General features: G+C 40.9%; 1 protein-coding gene and 1 long non-coding RNA gene across 3 annotated transcripts in view; one reads left to right on the top strand and one right to left on the bottom strand.

Moving 5' to 3' along the window:
- Nucleotides 1-21,275, top strand: part of pde2a (phosphodiesterase 2A) — a 154,462-nt gene that overhangs the window by 41,963 nt on the left and 91,224 nt on the right. Inside the window, exons 1-2 of one of the 2 annotated variants that reach the window (XM_086215693.1) lie at nt 7,515-7,666; nt 8,003-8,093. In XM_086215693.1, the coding sequence (XP_086071819.1) occupies nt 7,632-7,666; nt 8,003-8,093 (126 nt within the window). In that variant the 5' untranslated portion in view covers nt 7,515-7,631. Of the gene's footprint in view, nt 1-7,514; nt 7,667-8,002; nt 8,094-21,275 lie in introns of those variants that run through there. The other variant, XM_086215692.1, reaches the window with a different exon arrangement.
- On the bottom strand, nt 12,072-19,957 carry LOC147254130 (uncharacterized). Its single transcript, XR_015118022.1, has 4 exons — nt 19,871-19,957; nt 14,911-14,964; nt 14,062-14,113; nt 12,072-12,148 (listed from the first exon to the last, which is right to left on the bottom strand). It is a non-coding gene; the product is annotated as an uncharacterized LOC147254130 (long non-coding RNA).

Here is a 21,275-nt window from a genome sequence, read left to right as displayed (position 1 = left end):
TGTAAACTCTCTCAGCACATTTTGCAATGACAAATATATATAAAAGACCCTTAAACCTCTTACCAACGGTATGATGAATTAGTGTGGAGGATATTTATGACACACGAGCAGAAATTGCTAATGTGGTGTTGAGCAGGTGAAATTTCTGAGCATCAGCGGCAGCTGCAGGTATTTCTCCTCTACCCTTTTTCATTTTCCTCATCTTTTCATACCACTCAGTTCTTCGATCCTGCTACTGCGATGGACTATAGTTAGACAGTGTTGGTATGGAAACTGGCTTGTAAATTGTACATGTTGCCAACATCCTCAATCACATAGCAACCAGCCTCTCGAAATGTTGACTTGAAGCAGCTCTGCTTTCTGAAGAATAGAAGCCAGAGGTTTTATTCTTTAAGTTTTGTGATATTCCATTGTGTCATATTAGCTGAGGGTGATTTGGTGGTGATGCACATGAGGCAATGAATGAATTTTTCAGGTGATGATGCCCACTCATTCACCTTGAAATTAATTCTGCAGCACTTCAAAAATTATGAGCCATTTTAGGACCTTGGGTTTCAAAACACTTATGCAAATAACTTTTGATGATACTCGAAACACAAAATATAAATCTACTGCGTACTGAAAAGACTTACAATGCACAAGAAAAACTTTGCCCTTCAAACAATAGAATTATTAAACTCTGGGTGATTAATTTTTCCCCAAAAATTTCAGGGTAAGTCTTGAATTGATTTTTGGCCCTCACACAACACATGCTGCAAATGTAAAATGTTGTCAGCTGTATTATTAATGTAAGACTTAGATGTATTATTTCAGTCTACTGTTTCATACTTTGTATTGTTAACCTGTTTAAACAGTGCAGTTGGATTGTTAACCTGATTACCAACAGTCCAGCTCAATGTTAGAGGGGTGTGTGTGTGTGTGTGTGTGTGTGTGTGTGTGTGATTGCATATGGCTACGTGACTTTGTCAAGTAGGGCGTGTTATTGTTGCTTTCCTGCTGTTGTTTTACTGCTCATGTTGTTTAAGGAAATAAGTTATGTGTAACAACAAGGTTAAAGGAATATTTACGAAAAAACTGTGACTCACAACTAAAGTTGGTTGTCACGGTGAACATGTTTACCCAAGAGTCCTGTCAGTGAATAGATTTTCAGCTTTAATGACTACAGCACACACAATATAACAGATAAAATCATATACACAACTAAAAACACAAGTGCATGGGCACTAATAAACAAACCACACCTGGAGGAATAAAAAAGCTAATGTATTCAAAAGGGATTAAACCTAAATTTAAAGGTGAGGAGGTGGCAGATCTGATGGGGAGGGGATTGTTGTTCCACAGTCTAAGGTACTGTGCTGCAGTATAGGAAAGGGGTACCTTAGGACTTTGTGAGCAAACAGGAGAACCTTATAGCTGATTCTAGAAAAGCAAGTTTTTGAATAAAATCACTTTTGTCCATTTATTTGCCACCAAACACAGACTGACTAGTTCTGACTGATTATTTGATTTCAGGTAGAGGCAAAAGCTGGTTGTTGTTGGGAAAACAATAAAAGAAAAGAAAAGCGTGTACATAGAGAAGATAATGGGGCCTGGTATAGAGCCTTGGGGGACTCCACAGGAAAGATTTGCTGAGGCAGAGAGGGGGGGGGGGGGGTTCCTACATTTTCCATAACCCTTCTATTTATGTGTTACAGGAGCTGTGGGTGGCAATTTACTGGAATTTCATGTCCCACATTTGTTGATTGATTGGAATACTCAACTGGAGGTGGTGGTGCAGTGGTTAGCACTGTTGCCTCATGGCAAGAAGGTTCTGAGTTCGAGACCCGGCATTTAAGCAGAGTTGGGTTTTTTTTGTTGGGGATGTGACAACTGAGTGCTCCAAACAGGATTGAACAGAACCAGTTGCTAGGTAGCTGATAATGCTGGTGAGGAAGGCAGAATCGGCTGTCTCAACAACACACTTCAGAGTGGCACTGGGGACAGCATCCAGAGGGCCAGGTTGTGTGTTTCAATGAAAACAGTCTTTGTAAGCAAGGAAAGCATGATGTATGACAAGCAGTCTAATTTAGATTAACAGATCAGTGAAACCTCTATGTCACAGATTGCAGAGGAAATGTTCATTTGAGTGTCATCTACTTTTCTAATGAAAGTCTTTGCATTAGTTGGGGAAACATCTAGGCTGGGCCTTGTTGGGCACCAAAAATCTTGGGGTATGAGAGTATGTTGCTCACCCAGAATTAAGTTTCTTAATGTAGAAGTGTGTTTTTATACATTTTAAAGGAAGTTAAATCTTACCACACTTTCACCTTTCTGGACTCCCTTTTTAGGGCTCTGGTGTTGTCACTAAGCCAAGGCAAATATTAAGGCTGGGGCTTTCTCCATTTCAGGGCAGTGACAGCATTCAGACTAGAAGAGTTGGTGGTATTGAATTGGGGAATGAGTTCCTCAGTACTGAGATGGGGGAGGAAAAACCTTAATAGTGCAGTTATTGGGAGCAGCCATGAGGGCCTCGGCAAATATATTTGAAGCCAAAGAGTTAATTTAATCAGAGCAATGTACAGGAAGATGAGTTTTTATATGAGAGAAAGGCAGAGCTGTCACAAATATCGCGCAGTGATAAGATAGACGGGCATCAATTATTTAAATTTTTTCATGTTCGAAAACTAAATAAGACTGGGCTGAGTGTATATGGGCTAGCCTGTGAGAGCAGAGCAAGATTAAAAGACTCAACTTGTGCATAAAATCCCACATTAGGGACTTGGAGTGACAGCAAACATTAGAAATATCTGCACTAAGAGTAAGAGGAAGAAGAAGAAGAAGAAGAAGAAGAAGAAGAAGAAGAAGAGGGACTTGATCAAAGTTTGAGATAGTTTTTAAGAGAAAGTTTACAAAATGAATGACTAAGTGTGTATTTCAGGTGAAAGATTCACAAAAGTAAAAGGAGTCTGACCAGGCCTACTTTGATTAATTACATCTAGAAGCTGGGATAATTACTGAAGTGCATTGCCAGGCTCCCAGGTGCCTGGAGGGTCTGGATATTCTAAAAATGTTACAGTCTACTGGACAAAGTTCAACAAGAGTCAAAAAGTCATCAGTGTTGATCCAAGTTTCCAGCACCTGTAAAGAATCTGTGGGTGGGGGAAACTATTAAAGGATATTGATCTGCCCAACATTGACAGGGACAGCGGGGCAATTTGACTCTCATAGAGAAGAGGTTTCTGGAAGACTACAACACTACACTTCACCAATAGACAGGTTGGGAGCCTGTAGGATAGGGGTCTGGTGTCCAGGTTTGCATCATGGAACTAGATAGTCCTTCCTCCAACAGATTATCCGAGGGAACATAACAGGTGGAGCTGGGCAGCGTACAACAGCACCAGTCAAGGGTGACCAAGAACCCTCAGCTTGGTTGCATGTTATACGCGTCTTGATAATAGAACAGTTGAAATTCTGCTTAACTATGGTTCCTGAATGCTTACTATCATTTATCTAGCTTGATTAGGCCCAGCCCATACCTCATCACATAACTGGGGAGACAGAGAGTGATGAAAGCTTGTTTGTGTGTGGGACCCTGATTGTAAAAGTCCATGACAGCGGCTGGAATAATCAGTTATGTTTGGTGATGATTGGAGCCATCAGCAAATAGATGCAACAGAGCCAGAAGAAACAAGAGAGGAAATGAAAGATGACAAGCCGGCAAACACAATGGTGCAGCCATCTTGGCTAGCAGCATTGAGCAGGATCTATGTCCACTCAGATTGCAGTGGAACACCTTCCTGATCCAATCTAACAGTCTACACGTCACACATCAAACTACAGGCAGTTACTGCTTTCCTCCGTCTCCTCCAGCTCTCCACGCAGCAGGACCATTTTCCCTGATGCACATTTCTCATCAAGCTGAGCGTGTCTGGTGTGTACACCTGAAATTGTGAACCCCTCTTGTCCTGTGGAGGAGGATTGAGCTCGGATGAAGTTGTGACACTAATGAGACACTGAAATTGCTTTTTCATAAAGGATTGTGACATAGAATGTATGTTCGATTAATTCCCTTGATTTTGAAATGGTAAATTGTGACTATATCGCCTAGAATGTGCTGTAGAGAGCAGTTTTTATTAGTGAGTGTTGGACTTGACAAAAACAGCAGTCCTGCATCTCTGATGCCGCATTAAAATGAGGTGCTATGCAATACAAATCAGGACAATCAGTTCCTTTATCTTTAAAGTCCGATACCTCAAATGAGTCCCGTTTCACTGATTCAGGAAGATCCACTGGAGGAGAACTGTTTTATTGAAGACGATGCTGTGTGTGTGTGTGTGTGTGTGTGTGTGTGTGTGTGTGTGTGTGCGTGCGTGTGCGCACACTCACCAGGATGCTGTTAATATAGCTCCACCCTCCCCCATTATGTAGATTAGCCCTATTCCCCTGAGTGCACCTTCACCATTTAGAGGTTTCAATCACTTCACTTGCTTTATAGGACAAATACACACACACACACACACAGAGATTTTTTTGTACATATGCACTTTCAGTCATTGTTTTTTACGGATGTCATATACACATGCATATAATGCATGTTGATGTGTTTTTCCATCTACACACACACACAATAGACCAAGGTTATTTGCTGTAGCCCCATCAGATTCCAGGTCCATGCTAATTATGTTCCTCTCTACTGAAGCCATTCATGTAGCGGGCGAGTGAGGTCGAGGTGGGTTTGTGTGTTGAATGTTTTCAGCAACAATCAACAACTGTCCCTACTTTAATGACAAACTTGGGATCAATACTCTCTTCAGATGAACCACGCAGCAGGATTGTTTTTGTGTGTGTGTGTGTGTGTGGGTGTGTCCGTCCGTCCATCCGTCCACAGGAGGTGAGGACAGACCTTGAGGAAAATGTGCTTTGAGTGAACTGATTTCCAGGTGTTCTGTCCTTGCTGTTTGTGTTTGTGCATGAGTCTGCTCTCCTACCTGTGTGCGCTCATGTGAGTTCTGTCGATGGCAGACGCAGCAGTGATTTGATAAAATGAAGTGAGCGCGGTGCTGATTATCTTTCTATTTGTCTTGCTGCTACCAGCCAAAGCTGGTCAATAAAGGCTGAGATTCAGCTGAACTGGAATAACCCTTTGCAAATCAGATGGCCTACAGAGAGGCTCACCTAATCTTGACTCCATGAACCTGGGATCAACCTCTGACATCAGCTGCTCCCTTCAGGTCTACCTTGACTAGATCAAATTAAAAGAACTGCATGAAACTCTATTGAGCAGGGGAACTTCTCAGGTCGATGTTTTACTGCCACTGCACATGAAAATATGACAAATTTTAGCGTAGCACAGTCCCATAGAGCAATGTCTAAAACATTAGAATTCAAATGTGTGTGCATGATGTATATAAAAGTGCTAAGTAGTTCAGAAAAATGAAAGAACAATCAAGACACTAGATGTGAGATAATTTTGTACTAAATGGCCTCTATCACACAGACAACTTCTAGATAACGAACATAGAATGTGTCACATGCATATGGGTTTCATCCAACCTTCCTCAGTGAATCCCAGGCTGTAAGTGTTTTCAGGTTGTTGTACCCTCCTTTTATATATTAATTTTTGAAATCTGAATTTTCCACATACAGTACAGTACATCATTTATATACTCAGATATTTTTTACCTGTTTGCTTATTTTTTGTGTGAATATTCTGGCCTATATAGAATAATCAAAGAAACCTGTCAAAAATAGATTGGTTTCAAGAGTTTTGAATTTTATGTCGGGCAACTTCAGCCTCCAATAAACGATCACACCAGTACTTTGTTTTGACCCCCCCCCCCCCCCCCCCCACACACACACACACACACACACACACACACTTGACAGTATCGTACCAAGTACCAGGCTCCTGCAGCTGCTTACTGTATTTGAATGAGGAAATTTCTTTTCTTGGTAACTGAGACTGTTCCTTTTGGTACCTACACATTTATTCTGTTAATAACCTTTTAATTGGTTGACACTTTTACCATCACTTTTTTAGAAAAACCATCATGCAGAACTGTTCTTATTTGAAGTGTTAACACAACTCAAGAGCCCAAATCATATGAATTAGCAGCACAAAGAAATACTGTGTGTGTGGCTGGGGAGGGGGGCAAGCTTGTTTCAAGTGAATGACTCTGGTTTCTGGTCAGATTGATGGACTGCATTAGACAGTCCTCGTCAAATTGTGTTTCTGCTCGGTGCTAAATGTCCTGTCACTACCAATGTCACCTCGGAGAGGCAGCTGTCAGCGACTCACAGGAACACGTCCTGCAGCAGATGAGATCAACATGATGAATATGCCAGCTCATTAATCATCAGCTGATCACCGATGAAGATTTGAAAACTTTGCTTTATTGTGAAGTGTAAGCCTGACTCTGGCTCTACTGGTAAATATACTTCATTTTCAGTCTCAAGATCTTAATTTTGTTAGAAATTTATGTGGATTTTTACATTTAGTCACTCATCAGCTGAGCCACTTATCCTGAGGAGTGCATGAGGCAGCCAGTCACTGGATAGATGTGTTTGATTTGCAGTTTCTTTTGCCTTTTTTTTTTCAAATGGCATAAATGAACATCTCAGCCTGCAGTCTGCTGTTTTTTTGGCACCAGCCATCACTCCCACCTTCCCCCGATGAATGTTTTAATAACCAACACTTGTCGCATAGCTTTGTTTTAGAAGGGAAATTGTGTGGCCACCACGAAGTCTCCTATCTGGTTTGATGAGGCTGCCGTACTGCACAAATCATGTAAATAGAAAGAGAAACATAATGACTCAGAAGGTGAAAAGATGGGATGGGCAATAGGGACAAAATCCTACAAGTCAGTTGAAAAAAAAAACCCCAAACAAACCAAAATGCTTTTTTTCATTGATGGACAAAACCTGACAGGCTACGACTTTTTCCTTTGCCATATAACAATATTAACGACAGCACAGTTGTTCTGTGGAGTTTCTTCTCTCTAGTTAAAGCAACTAAAACCATTTGCAACTTTAAACTGATGAAATTGTGATCCATGTTAAAAGCCAATTTTCAGGGGCAGGATGCAAATCCGAGGTATCAAAGTCAGACACAAACATTTTTGTGAGCTGAAGACAGGAAGCCAATTGAGATGTCGGACATCCGACCTCATTCTGTTTGTTTTTCTGTTTTACTTTTTCAACCAAGAGAGAATAGTCTCTAAGACGTATATTTAGAATATTCTCAGTCAAACTCAGCTTTACTTCTTGTCTGTAGTTTTGGGCTAAAATCAAATTGCAAGCATCTAAATATCTGTGTGTTGTTGATAAATGCGCGCTCATTTCTTATGTGGTTCAAGGTCGTGTGTGTGTGTGTGTGTGTGTGTGTGTACTGCGGGTGTAAACATCAACAGTGAGAGGGTTGAGGGAGGCAGTAAGACCCAGAGGACGAGCAGAGAGAGAGAGAAAGAGAGAGAGAGAGGAGGAGGAGGAGAGAGGAGGAGGAGGGACTGTGCTCACTCTATGCATTGCAGCTCGTGGTGTCAGCACGCCAGTGTGTGTCTCAGACTGCCGGCGCGAGTGTGTGCATCGGTGCCTCTGTGTGTGTGTGTGTGTGAATGTGAGTGCTCTCTCTGCGTACGACAGGTGGAGATGACATGACGGCGATCGAGAGGAAGAAAGGGAAGGACCTGTAAGGGCTTCACACACAGACACACACACGTTAATGCATGCACGCACACAAACACACACACACACACACACACACACACACACACACACACACACACACACACACACCTTTTACCCTGCATTCCCTCACACACACACACACACACACATCCATTCCAGCACTCCTGAGTTAAGGGAACAGATAAGTTGTGGAGCATGAGTGTGTGTGTGTGCGTGTCTGCTCTTTCCTTAACAGCTTATCAACTAGACTTTAAGAGCTGACTCCATGTGTGCACAGTTGACGAATCACACTCCAACACACATGAAATGTCCTGATTTCTGTTTTTGATGCCGGTAGACGCGGTCAGCAAGTGTTCCTGCGTCCTGAAGAGAGTTCAGCTCCAGCACTGACTACCAGGCCGTCCACCACGTTGTCTGAACACCTCCAGGTAGGATCCTCGTCTCCTCTGCTGTCCTCTCTTGTCCCGTCTGGTTCCCGCTTTTCCATGCTGAAGAGAAACAGGAACAGGATGTTATATGCGTCACGCCCTCTGCCCTCTTCTCTTTATTTCAGTTAGTCATCCTCTCTTGTCCAGTGTGTAACAGACTGATTGTGATTTCCCTTTATAAAATCAGTCTCACTTTTGAGGAAGAATTTTTCTTTTGAGAGCTTTCTGCCTTGTTTGCCTTCATTATTTACATTTGTGGGACACACACACAAGTGCACACACACCTACCCTTCTGTCTTTTTATTTCCTCACTGTCCTTGTTTGGGGAACGATGAACTTTTGTCTGGAGGAGGTAAGTTTTGACTCCTGCAGCTGAAGCTTTCTCTTCCTCTTGATTGAGATACTTGTTAGATGCCTCAAGTGTCAGTTAATGTGTGTGTGTGTGTGTGTGTGTGTGTGTGTGTGTGTGTGTGTGTGTGTGTGTGTGTGTGCTTACAGACAGTGTGTTTATGCAGGCATATAGAAAAGACAAAAAGCCACAAACATGAAATGGAGAGGAAGGAGGAGTGCAGGATGAATGCTTGTGTACAATCATATCTTAAATGCTCATCTGTGAGTGTTCTAGAATATATTTTTCAGTTGAGTTGATGCAGTTTGTTCATGCAATCCCCAAAAGCACAATAAGGTTCACTTGGTCTTTCATCTTTTTCTTCCAAACATCCCGCTGTGCTCTGACTCACTCCCTCCGTTGTATTTGTTCGATTTGCGACACGTGGTGGACACCTAAAATTTAAAATGACCTCTCTTGAAAACCCTCACACATCATCAAACAGCATCAGTATCAGTGCGTTTGCATGTGTGTATCTGTGAGTGCAAGAGTATGTTTCTGCATTTGTGTTTTATATTAATAGATACATTAATAAAATAGAGAGAAATGCTTGACTGGCTGCCAGTGTCGACATGTTCCTGCTCAGATCCAATTACCCAAACAGGTACACACAGATGTGCACACACAACCTTTCCACACACATACAAAACATTTGCCATCCATATGTGAAATGAATAAATAACCATGTTGTTTTGGCAAAACATGAAGAAATATTCTGTAGAACTTTCTTAATGTGTGTCACGTGAAATACAAACTTGCTTTCCTACATATAATTTATCATGTGTGTTCGTCACAATTTTATATTCAATTAACCATTATTTATACAGACCTGCGTGTGTGTGTGTGTGTGTGTGTGTGTGTGTTGTCATCACTACAGACCGAGCTAATGCGGTTATCAGCCCTCAACGTGCGTATTTCTGCAGTCAGGTTATGATGCTGAACATCTTGTTCTGCTGCATTCCTCTCTCTGAGTCTGTGTGCGCTTTTTATTTTGGCTTCTGGCTCACTACTGAGGTGTCACCTCATCGCTTGACCTGGTGAACACGCAGTGTGTGCAGTGCCACCTGGAGGAGATGACGGAAAGAATTCATTTTGAGGGACAGTGTTTTGACGTAAAGGTTCCTGAAAATGATTGTGGTGACATCATGACCTCTGAGTCAACAGATTAGGACAAAGATGTTTGTAAATGCGTCATGTGAATTTTACATGGTTTTGCATTGTGTGTGTGTGTGTGTGTATGTGTGTGTGTGTTAGAGAGAGAGAGAGAGAGAGAGAGAGAGAGAGAGAGATCATTTGTTTGTGCATTCGTAGCAATGAGGCAGTAAAAGCAGCAGGTTAATCTCTTCTCAGTCTCCAGCAGAACAGATGTGGGGATTAATTCGTCAGGGAATCGGGGGGGTGTTTACATTCTTGTGTGTTTGTGAGACTTTCTAGTTCAACAAAAATCCAACAAAATAAATGCTTGTGTGTATCCTTAGGCTGAGTGATGTAACTGAAAATACACGCTTGAACAATAAAATGTTTCGTTTCATTTTTCACAAATGATATTTACTGAGATTTTACTTCTAATGGAGACCAGGTGACAAAGATTGGCACACGTGTAATTATTATTGTATTGTAATTATTATTATTATTTTGATGTAAACAAAGGTGATGAAAACACAGACAAATACAAAAAAAAAAAATTCTCGCTCCATTTGGACGTTGTATGGTACTGTTTTGGGGTTCCTCCCTATCCTAGACAACCTGTTGTTTCTTGAGCTGGAGCAAATGTGGGTCATGACTGACAACTTGCTGAGTATTCCAAAGGGTGGAAGCCACAGAAGTGATAAGATAAATGTGTTGTATTCCCGCTCCCGGCTAGGGCAGTTTTCCTGCTGTTTATGCACAATTGTGTTCTGATATCAGTCAGACAAAAAAGGAAAAAAAAACACACACACAAAAGTCCATACTGGCGAGCTGACCATGTCCTATTTTATCAACAATTCCCTCACCATCTGCACTCGTTCTCTCCCTCCATGCTGTTTTTGTGTTTTGGGTCGCTTGTCGATGTTCCAACCAAACAATCCACTTGGTAAATGATTGGCTGCCTGTGTGTCACACCTATCGAGGGATATGATTTATGGTTAATGAGCCAGGGAAGGGAGAATGTTTGGGCTTTGTTTGTCTTTTATGCTCTCGTGCTGGTTTGTGCTTGATTCATTCAAATGAAGACTTAAATTGAAGCTCCTATTGAATAACGTTCCACATTACATAACATCTGGTCACCTGTTGGTTCAGAGTAAAAGTCAAGAGCAGCACTCGGGACACCTGATTCCCTCCCCACCTCCATGACTGTTAAATGTCTTTGTTCTGATCACCTTTTATTTTGCTGTACACGAAGGTTCTGGGTTCGAGTCCCGGCTCGGGCACGGGGTCTTCCTATGTGGAGTCTGCATGTATTCCCTGAGTGTGTGTGTGTGTGTGCATCTAAGTACAGTTGAGCATCTGTTCGATTGGCCAGAATGACATGATTGTATTTCGGTTCAAAGCTTTAATTTTTTCTTCATCGTGAGCATTATTGCTGATGCGCAGCTGTGAGCAGCAAAAAAACCCTTCATATTCAGTACAGTAAATCAAGCTCACACAGCCTCATCAGTTACCAATATTTACTTAAGGTTGATGGGAATGATCTCCAGTGGTAACAAAAGACAAGTGACCTGCTGAATCTGAATGGCTGAGGTGCAGCTACAGGGAGGGTGGGCTTGAAATCCACTTTGTACAATCAGACGATCCTCAATGTAAGCATGAGCAGAGTTCAGCGTAGAGATGTACCCAGACACTGCAGCATCAATTTGTTGAAAACCTTCTTCCACACCCACATATCAAGAGTTTACATTTAGAACAGTTTGAATTCCAATGTCTCTAAACTGAAGGTAAACATATGATAAAGAAGAGTTATGGGAGGGAAGGCTAGTGAACATATTTTGCATAATGATTTAAAAAATGTATGTGCAACTTCAAAACTTTCCAGTCAGATTTAACCTGCTTCATTTTTAGTGTTTGATGGCAGTCTTCTAAAGCTCTAAAAATACCCATCATCACTGTCACACCGTCTCCTGTAATTTATATCCACTACGTGTGAATGTTTTTGTTGCACTGATCAGTGGTATCATCAATTAAACTATAGTGTGCAGGATCCATAACATTCTGAAATTAAGAACGCTGCTCTTCGATTGCAAATGTCAAGGGACTCAATGATAACAGGGGAGGTGTGACATGCATGAGTAGTAGCTGCAGCAATGGAGAAAGTGCAGAGTTGACAGCTCAAATCGATTCTGTGATGGGCTTTGCTGGTGCATCCACTGATGCACAGCTCAGTGCTTTTTGAGTGGTGTGTGTGTGTGTGTGTGTGTGTGTGTGTGTGTGTGTGTGAGATCTGGTTTCTTGCATTTGATCTGAAAAGATGCAGAATAGACGGTTCAGTATGTGCCTATATGAAACATTCAGACATTACAATGTTCAGCAGCAGATTATTTCCAAGTTTGTGTTTGTGCAGTTTACTTTTTTTTCCCTTCTCTGGAGGGATTCAGCTGCTTCTAATCACAAAAGACAATTGGACACCATTTTAATTCCATGAAGCCGATCCACTTCAGAAGGCCTCTTCATCATCACCGGCATCAAGCACCTGTGCAATGCATGAAATAAAAAAGATTCCTCAGTGCAGCAAAAACACTAACTAGTCCAAAAGTCAAATAGGAACAGATAGAAGTATCAGTAGGATTTACTCAATACAGATATCAATACTGCTTGTGGATCCCAATATTTATTGATACATGCCGATGCGCTGAAGAAATCCTTTAATGTTGCAGATATGGTTGTAACAATCTGAGCCTGTTGGTGGCAATAACAAGTACTTTAAGTAGACTTGTTGCAAAAAAGACCAACCCGGCTTTGTAGGATTATCATGAAATGAGCCTTTCAAAGCCAATTTTCTGCTTTTTTTATTTAACCTGGATGAGATTTCTACGTGCAAATTCAACATTTGTCCAGTAGAAGCACTAAACAAGAGCGTTTAATTGTCAGACGTAGATATCTGGGAGGTTCCACTAGAATTATGCGGGCCTGATTGTGTGGATTTAAAGCATTAATATCATCCATCCCTCATCAGTGATTTAATTAACATATGTTTATGGGTTTATTTGACCTGAAGAATATTGATTTTATGGGAGAATGGAGTAGAAAAAGTGTAGAAAAAAGGAAATCCTTCCATTCCTGCTTTTTCTGGTGTCATCGTGCTGCGTATTTGGAATGATTTATTAGTACCTGCAGAGACCATGACATGATCTACAAAAATATGTCCCTTTAGTTTATTTCATCCTTTCTCCTGCTGCTGTAGTTTTTGCCTCACACACAGCGGCTGAATGATGCAAGTCCAAACATTTGAGAGAGTGTTTTATATTACGGGGTTATGGCAGCGTGGCAGTAGGTTCTGTAGGGTTCAAAGCAATGAGGAGACATTTACACAACTAGCCACTGCTGGCTTTGCTTGCCATGGCACTTTGAATCCCATATTCTGATAAATGACCCCGACACAAGGGCACCTTAACATCAAAACAGGCCTCTAAGAATGCATGTGTCAGGGTTAGTGTTTTTTTCCTTGATAAATGGACCATATTCAGTGCTGCAGAGTTTTATCTCCAGGTAGGTTTTAGTGCAAGTATTTCTCTTTTTATGTGTGCTTGTGTGCACATTAGCCCCACAGTCCACTAGCCTTCATATACACCAATCAGCCTCAACCTTAACCCTGTCAAAGTGCTACCACTACTGCAAATCCTCATGTCATTTGCTCTTTATGTTCAGTTGCGGCTGAATTTGTTCGACAGAGGTGTAAAGGTCATTTCGGAGGCTCTAATGTGAAGTGTTGTGCTCGATATATCCCGTTCGGGCTGAGTTGTATAGATTCAATTATTTCAGAAGATGAAGTTAAGAGTTAAAAATTGCAGCCTCCAAAAATTCAAACATTATTCAACATTTCTTTCAAACAGATTCATTAAAAACTGAGCATTGCAATCCTCATCACAATGACAGACGCAGCAATCTGCATTTTTTTCAATTGTGATTGGATTCCTTTCCATTTGCTGGTATGGGTTCCTATATGACCTTTTCTCCTGAATACTGTCATTATTATTGTTGTTGTTGGCAGTACGTTAATGTTTTTATCTCAAGGCTGTAGTAAACCACATAAAATGTATTCCCAAACGCATTCAATTTAAATGTATTCCAAAGTGATTTATTTGAACTTAATGGATTGTTGATGCATCTCATGTCCCATTACGGCAGGTAATTGATCCAGTGCAGGTTATGGAATGGAATCTGGATGGGTTTGTTGATCAGCGCCATCTTTCCAATATCCTGTATATGATTGAAGTCAGCCCATCTGTGAAAGTATCAGCACCTCATTTGGATATTTCTGATCCCATATCTCACCTCTAATTATTAGATGTTGTGCTGACTTTGAATTTTCAACCTTCATTCAATCACATATCATATTTTTAATGATGTTTATGTGCCAGCTGTGTGTCATTTAATTTTACTCACCCACAAATCTGTCACCTGGCCCACGCAGGTCCTGGCCGGTTCAGAATTCATTCTGCAGACAGAGAGAGCCTGTGTTTCTGTACTGTTAAACATTTTCGTCTCCTTCTTCAACACCTGTGCAAGTGTGAATTCCAGCTCATCACAATTAATTAGCAATTAATAAGCCCCCAGGAAGAACAAGAGCACTCGAAGCTGATCAGTCCCTGCAAAATCATTCTGGAAGCATGTTACTTGAAGAATTCTCCATGATCATCACATCTATAGCAGTAAAAAAAAAACAACAACTTGCACCTCATGATTTCCAATACAGCCAGACATATGCAGACATCAGTGGTGGTTACCTTTGAGCTGATGCATTTTATAATGTTTATGAATAACTTTCTGCTTGGTTATTCGTTGCAGTCATGATCCATGAAGTACAGTATGAGGCTGTAGGAAGCTTCCATGACATGACGTGCTGGTTATTGGAACTGTCTGTCTTCATGAGATATGCAGACAGCAACATAAACATACACAAAAGCATGATTATATAAATGCAGGCCACATTCAAGGAGCTGTTTTAACGTTTGTAGAAAAAAAAAATTTTTTTTGTTATGTTTTGGTTTTTCTCTCTAAAAGGTCTCGAAAGGTTTACTCAGCGTTTCAGGTATGCGTTTTGGAACAAATGATCTCCTGTTGCAAGGACTAATTGGAAGCATATGATATTGAAATTGATCAAAAATGAGAGAAATCAAATTTTGAGGTGGGTTTGTCAGGTAAGGAGACAAACTCACCATGGTTTGCATGAGTCATCCCTCAACTCTTGGAGGACGGAACACTAAACACAAACTTTTCTTCTTCACGACTCACCTGTGTCTTAGTGTTTTTGCATCTCTAATGTTCTGTCCTCTTATCCTCTGTTGCCTTGAAAGGAAGATTCAGAGAGTGACAGACAGCAGATGGTTAAGCTGCAATTCTGATTTTCAGTTTAAGGCAGAAATGACCTGAAATGACACATACACCTACCTTCAGTCTTTTGTTTGCTCGTACAGAGTTTGCAGCATGATTAATTCTCAATCATTTTCACCTAAAAGGATTTTGCCCACGTTCGATGGCCTTGCACAAGTTGTTTCCTGCTGCACGATCACCATAGTTACAGTGAATGAGATGCTCTTCCAGCAAGTACAAATCAGAAAATCTTCCAATTGTTAAAAAAGCAATTAGAGGAAAATAAAGAGTCACTGGTAATAAACTATATCAATGGTTTGCTAAGCTGAATGGCTAAAGGTAATTCACAAGTGGTGAGCGAGTCTCTTTCAGTGCCTCTTCCTTCATTCCTACTGCATATGAAGCAACATTTTTACTATAAAACAAGTTTGACCATTTCTTCGCTGTTGTCTAAGCTAATGCATAACACTCGAGGTGGGTGGGCCACCCACGCGCCTTTACAAAAAAAGAAGAGTCTCTTCATCTGGCATTGCTGCAGTAGCTCAGCAAGGCCAAGTTAGATAAGAAGGTGAGTGCAGAGGCAGTATGAGTAATGGACCGTTCCTCCACCTCAGCAACATGAGAGATAGATAGATAGATAGATAGATAGATAGATAATATTTACTGGGTTTTATATGCAGAAGTTCTTGTACATAATTTACTTGACAAAATCAATAACAGCTCATAGTCAAACTCAAATTTTTTTTTTAGATAAGTAGAATATAGATTTTGGATATTCACCCCAAAGGAAACTGGACATGGCAAAGACTGTGAATGTCACCACAGAACCCTGTTGAAAAGGCTTCACCCTTACCATTCAACCCTAATTTGCCTACATATATCCTGATGTGTTTTTGGGGTTGTTTGTGTGTGTTAGGGCTATTCTTTGTCTGCCCATTCAATTTGAGGCCATTCCATTGTGCTGATAGAACATTACTGAATGCAGGCCTGAATAGAAGGGAGAATAAAAGACGGAGGAGAAAGAATAGAGGCAAGGAAGTGGGTGAAAGAACAGCAGGGTAAGAGATGTCAGTCCATGATTTCCCCAAGGGATTGAACCAAAAGAGTGGGGCGTGTCCCTTTCTCTCTGACGTGCTCACCCCTCCGTTTGTGTGCACCTATCCAGGCAACATGTGTGTCTGTGTGTGTCTGTGTGCGTGTTCACCTACACTGTGCGTTCTCTTGCCCTGTGCCACTCTGCAGCGCTGACCATATATTTCTGACCTGTTCCACTTTTCCCCCGCAGGACATACATTTCAGTTGATAAGTGTGTTGTAAGCATGTGGATCTCTGTGCTCGATGGTGTTTTATCACTCTATATTTTCTGCGTTTTAGATCCCGGTTGACTGTCTTATTTATTGATCCAATTCACACCAATAATGGAGAATGAGCTCCTTCCATTTACACACACACACACACACACACACACCTACGCGCTCTTGCACTCAAACTAATACTCAAAATTTTCCATAGGCAGAGAGATCAGCATCCCTCAGGCTTATGTACCTTTTACTCTAAAAGCTCGGCTGTATCAAGAGGGATGCATAGAGACATTTAAGTGGCTTTTAGATATCCCTGTGGGGAAACTGACAGTTAACGCAAAGGGAAATATGAGCCTCCATATGGCTGTCCATGGATAGTCAACGTAAAACCTAGCTGTATCCTGCTTTCCAACACTTTTGTTTAGATGTTTATAGTATAGCACATTCTAATAAAAAAGTGTGTGCTCAAACATGGGTTTGAATCGAATACTACAGTTTTCAGGAATTCTTTAGTTTAGTTTTCAGTTGATTTAAATCAAGCAATTACAAGACAAAGCTCATGTACCAAATTTCTATGTGGGCTTCCACGAGTCAGAGCAAGTATGAAAAATCACCTGAATGCTTTCGCTACTGTAGCTGACTATTGCATGAGTGCTTTACACGATTTAAACATCAACATTACACTTGAAAATTTGAAACTTAAAAACATGCAGTTTCCTTTGAAGAGAGCTGCCACTGAACTGAAGTGTTGAAACTGGGGACATCTGAAACTAAAGCAATTATTGGTATAACAGAATCCTTATAATCCTTCTTAAACTGAAAGAGAAAATGGAGAAAAGTCCATCTCAGGTTAAGTTGAGCATCCCACCACCCCCAGACCCGAACCTACTACCCGGTATCCAGGGCTGCCCTATTCCACACATTTTATCTCCAACAGAATGTTGAATGTAAACCACTGCATGAATATTTCTAAGCATATAAGTTGTAAGATGATAAAATTTATGTTCTTGGGAACCACCATAATTGTGTCAACCACCATTGATTTGTAGCCTGAGATGCTTATCGTGGGTCGCTCTCGCTCTCTTGCTCTCGCTCTCTCTCTCTCTGCTGTCTAAAGAAAGCTAAACATTCCCCAAAAAATAATACAAAATAGATTTTAATATGGAGCACTGCTACTACTAAGCACTGCCTTCAGTTGCAAATCATAATCATGTCCGCTTCTACTGGTACTTAGTGGCTGATTTTCCCAGAGATACTGCAAGTGTGTGTTGCTGAAAAAAATGAAACAAAATGTTATCAAGTCTGGTTCAGCTCCTGGTGACATTCATGGACGGCAGTGGTTCTTGGCTGCTTATTGGTTCATTCCTGAGATAAAGACAGCTGGAGAAGCCTTTTACACTCACTGGTAAAATAAATCATCCAAAAAAAACCAAAATAATCCCCTGGGATTACTGACGCACTATAAATTATCTTAAAAAAAACTCACTTGCAAGCATCATTAAGTCTACAAATTACATAAAAATGGGGGAAAAAATGCAAATTATGTACATGGAGCTTTGTACACGTAGTTTCGCTCCAGTATAATGCATTTTCCCAGGGATACTGCAAGTGTGTGACGCTGAAAAATGAAACAAAGTGTTATCATGGCTGGTTCAGCTCCTTATGATGACATTCATGGACAGCAGTGGTTCTTGGCTGCTTACTGATTCATTCCTGAGATAAAGACGTCTGGAGAAGCCTTTTACACTCACTGGTAAAATAAGCCATCAAAAACTCCAAAAATAATCCCCTGGGATTACTGACACACTATAAATGGGCTTGAAAAAAAATTCACTTGCAAGCATCATTAAGTCTACAAATTACATAAAAATTGAAAAAAATGCAAATTATGTACATGGAGCTTTGTACACGTTGTTTCGTAGAAGCTGGTTTGAACGACTCCAACAAAATGCAGGCTCCTATTTTCATAACAGCATTTTATGCATTTGACTCAGCAATGTAAATCAACTTCTGTTGCTCCGTCTGTGGAAATTCAGCATTAAATTGCTTCTTTACAGCATTCTCTTAACGCTTTTGCAGATGATGCATCAATTCATCGTGTGCACAAACTGCTGAGAGATAACTGTTGGATATGATGGGTGGAGATGTGACAAATGTCAGGAAAAGAGCATCCTCCATTTTGAATAAGAGGTAAAGCAACCTGTCACAAGTGCATCGAGGCATCAGCATCCACATTTGAGCTGCAGCAGGTTGTTTTACGGATGAGCTCATGCAGCACAGGCATTATTTACTATTTTGAAGGATTCATTGCCTGAAGGTGCAGCTGGTGTCTCCCTGCAGCGCTGATGCAGAGGCGATGACATCATGGTGAGTGTGTTAACAGTCACACACCGCTGATATCAACTATTGTTTGGCAGGAGTGCTTGATTGAGGGTTTGGGTGTAAAAGTGTATTCGTACAGATTTATATGGTTGAAAACAGTGTGAAATTGTACCTGTGCCTCCGTGTGAATCAGGGTTCCCAAAACTTTTTTCCTGATGGGCCAAAACTCAAACTAAGAAGTGGACTGAAGGCCAAAAGCAACAATGTGTTGTTCAAACACCTTTTATTTATATTCTTCTGTCTCTGCCTTGTCATTTTTTCCCCCTTACTTCACCCAGGGCAAATGAATGCCTTGTGCAAATTGTCACTCTCCTTCAAAATTATAAAACTTCTTTTTATTGGGGATCCTACATATTTTAAGAGCTTTTTTTTAATCTTTGAAAAGCATGATTGTAATCGAGGATATTATCAATACTGTACCTATTTATTTGTATATCTGGTGGGCCATATAGGACCTTGTGGTGGACCAGCTTTGGCCTTCCCTGATGTAGTCCCAAAGATCCGTAGTGTAACGTGATGCTGGAGTTCTGTTACTGTAAGGATTGATCCATCACTTCTTTTGTGAAAGGGTATGTTTTTAAAGAATCAGTTTTAAATCTCAGTCCAGACAGTGTTATCAAAACACATTTAACTTCCTTCAACCAGTGGACACCTTGAAGCAAATACTGATAGCAGGGAGGGCCGTATTACTGAATGTTAATATGTGACCTTTGCCTGCTGTAAAGCAGCTTGGCAATCAGCCCTTCAATATATAAGAAAGCAACATGAGACAACACTCAGAGCTCGGAAGAACCAAATTATTAGCTTTAACTGCAGGTGAACACGTATGAAGTGATTTTAATTAGTGAGGATCAGCCATCTGACATGTACCAAACACATTCAAACCGCTAACAAAGTGCAACAGAGGCTCTGCAAGCGTGGTTGATGAATGATTACAAACTTCAAAAAAGATTGTTTTTCTAAGCTCCACTCTGGGGTGAAGCGGCTGTCGACCCACAGCTGACACCAAGTTAGACGTGAACTAATTTGATGCTGGGGTTTTTCATGTCCTCGCTGTCTGCTTGGCAGCTCATGGACAAAGTGGCATCTTTGTATTTAAGTGTCATTTTTGATTCCCCATCTTAGCTTGTATGCTCTCCCCCTCTCACACTTAATCTTCCTTTGTTTTCCTCCTGCCTGGTTTTAGTGTGAATACATACCACACACAGTTCCTTGACAACAGTTGCTCTTGATCTCCTAATAGGGATCACTCCTTTGAAGAGTTCCTGCCATGTCGTGTTTCAGGGGCTATGCTTTTATCCAAGAGGAAGTTTGTAAACGCTGAACCACTCGACAGCCGTGTAGAACACTGTGTGTGTCTAATGTGTCATTTAGCATGACTTGATGTTGACACTCTGTCCATGTCGTCGCTTTTGTGTCCTTTCTCTCCCTACTGAGGCTATTGTGAGTCATTTTTCCATCTGACTGGGACTTTCCAGCTCTTTACTAACAATGTTTACAAGTTCACCTCAAAAATGTTACCGAAACTCAATCAATATTGCAAGACATTTCAGCAGCAGTGCAACAGGAGCCAGACTGACAGACTCACTCGGTTGACAACATAAAAATAATCACAGTGTTGCTGTGGAGGAGATTGAATGGCATAAAAAAACCCGAACTAAGTTCAAGAATTGGATAATCCTGTTTGACCCTGTGGAAAAAAGAAAAAAAAAAGACAGATTTTTTTTTCTTTCCACAATTTAATTTAACATAATGCTTCCTGAGGGCTGTGATATCGAATGAAAAATAAATGGCAGTATTGAATGCGTTAATGTCAGAGACAAACTTCAGTTCCAGACCTACCCTACATAGAAGAGAGTGATGGGAAAAGATGCAAAGAAAGAAGGTTCAAGAAACAACCGTCACATGAGACAACATTCAATTAGTCATTAGCACAACAGACAAACCAGACTGTGCCGCCTCCTTTCAGCTGGATTAACCTTCAGTGATTCACTTATTTTATACACAAGGTTACTTCTTTATGCAGCAGTGTTGCGGATTATCACAGGTGACGTGTACGTGTAAATAAGAGCTAAGCACGTCATAATCTGAAAACCACTGGCAGAGTTGACGAGGACTGTGTAACAATATGAACCCGAGAGCTGAGACCCAAATGAAATAATCTTCAACAGGTTTGAAATGAGAGGAAAAGTTTTTATCGACAAACTCGATATGGCAGACTCCGATCTAGCGAGGGCTTAAACACTTTACCTATAATTATGCGATCAAATCACCAGATTCAACCTTTATCTCATGTCATAATAATCAATCACATGACCTCAGCACACCCTCAGGTGAAGCTTCACCTACGCTTGTATCCACGTTCATCTTCTCAAAGTTTCAATGTTTGTTCGGAAGCTTATGAGATCCATACATCTGGAGTCGTGTCCATGCTGGAAGTCAATCTTGCCACGCAGCAGCTTTGGGGCATTTACATTTGACAAAAGTGACAAGCAAGCCCCCTCACTCAATATAATCAATGGAGAGGAATGAATTATTTTCCCTCTGGTGTAAGCAGGCACTGAGGCAGGGGTCTAAATACATTCAAATGGAATGTATTAAATT

This window comes from Aulostomus chinensis, chromosome 10, assembly GCF_037954235.1.
Source record: "Aulostomus chinensis isolate RoL2024-O1b breed Wild chromosome 10, RoL_Achi_v1.0, whole genome shotgun sequence".
In the NCBI taxonomy this organism is placed as follows: Eukaryota; Metazoa; Chordata; class Actinopteri; order Syngnathiformes; family Aulostomidae; genus Aulostomus; species Aulostomus chinensis.
This window is presented reverse-complemented; position numbering and strand designations above follow the sequence as displayed.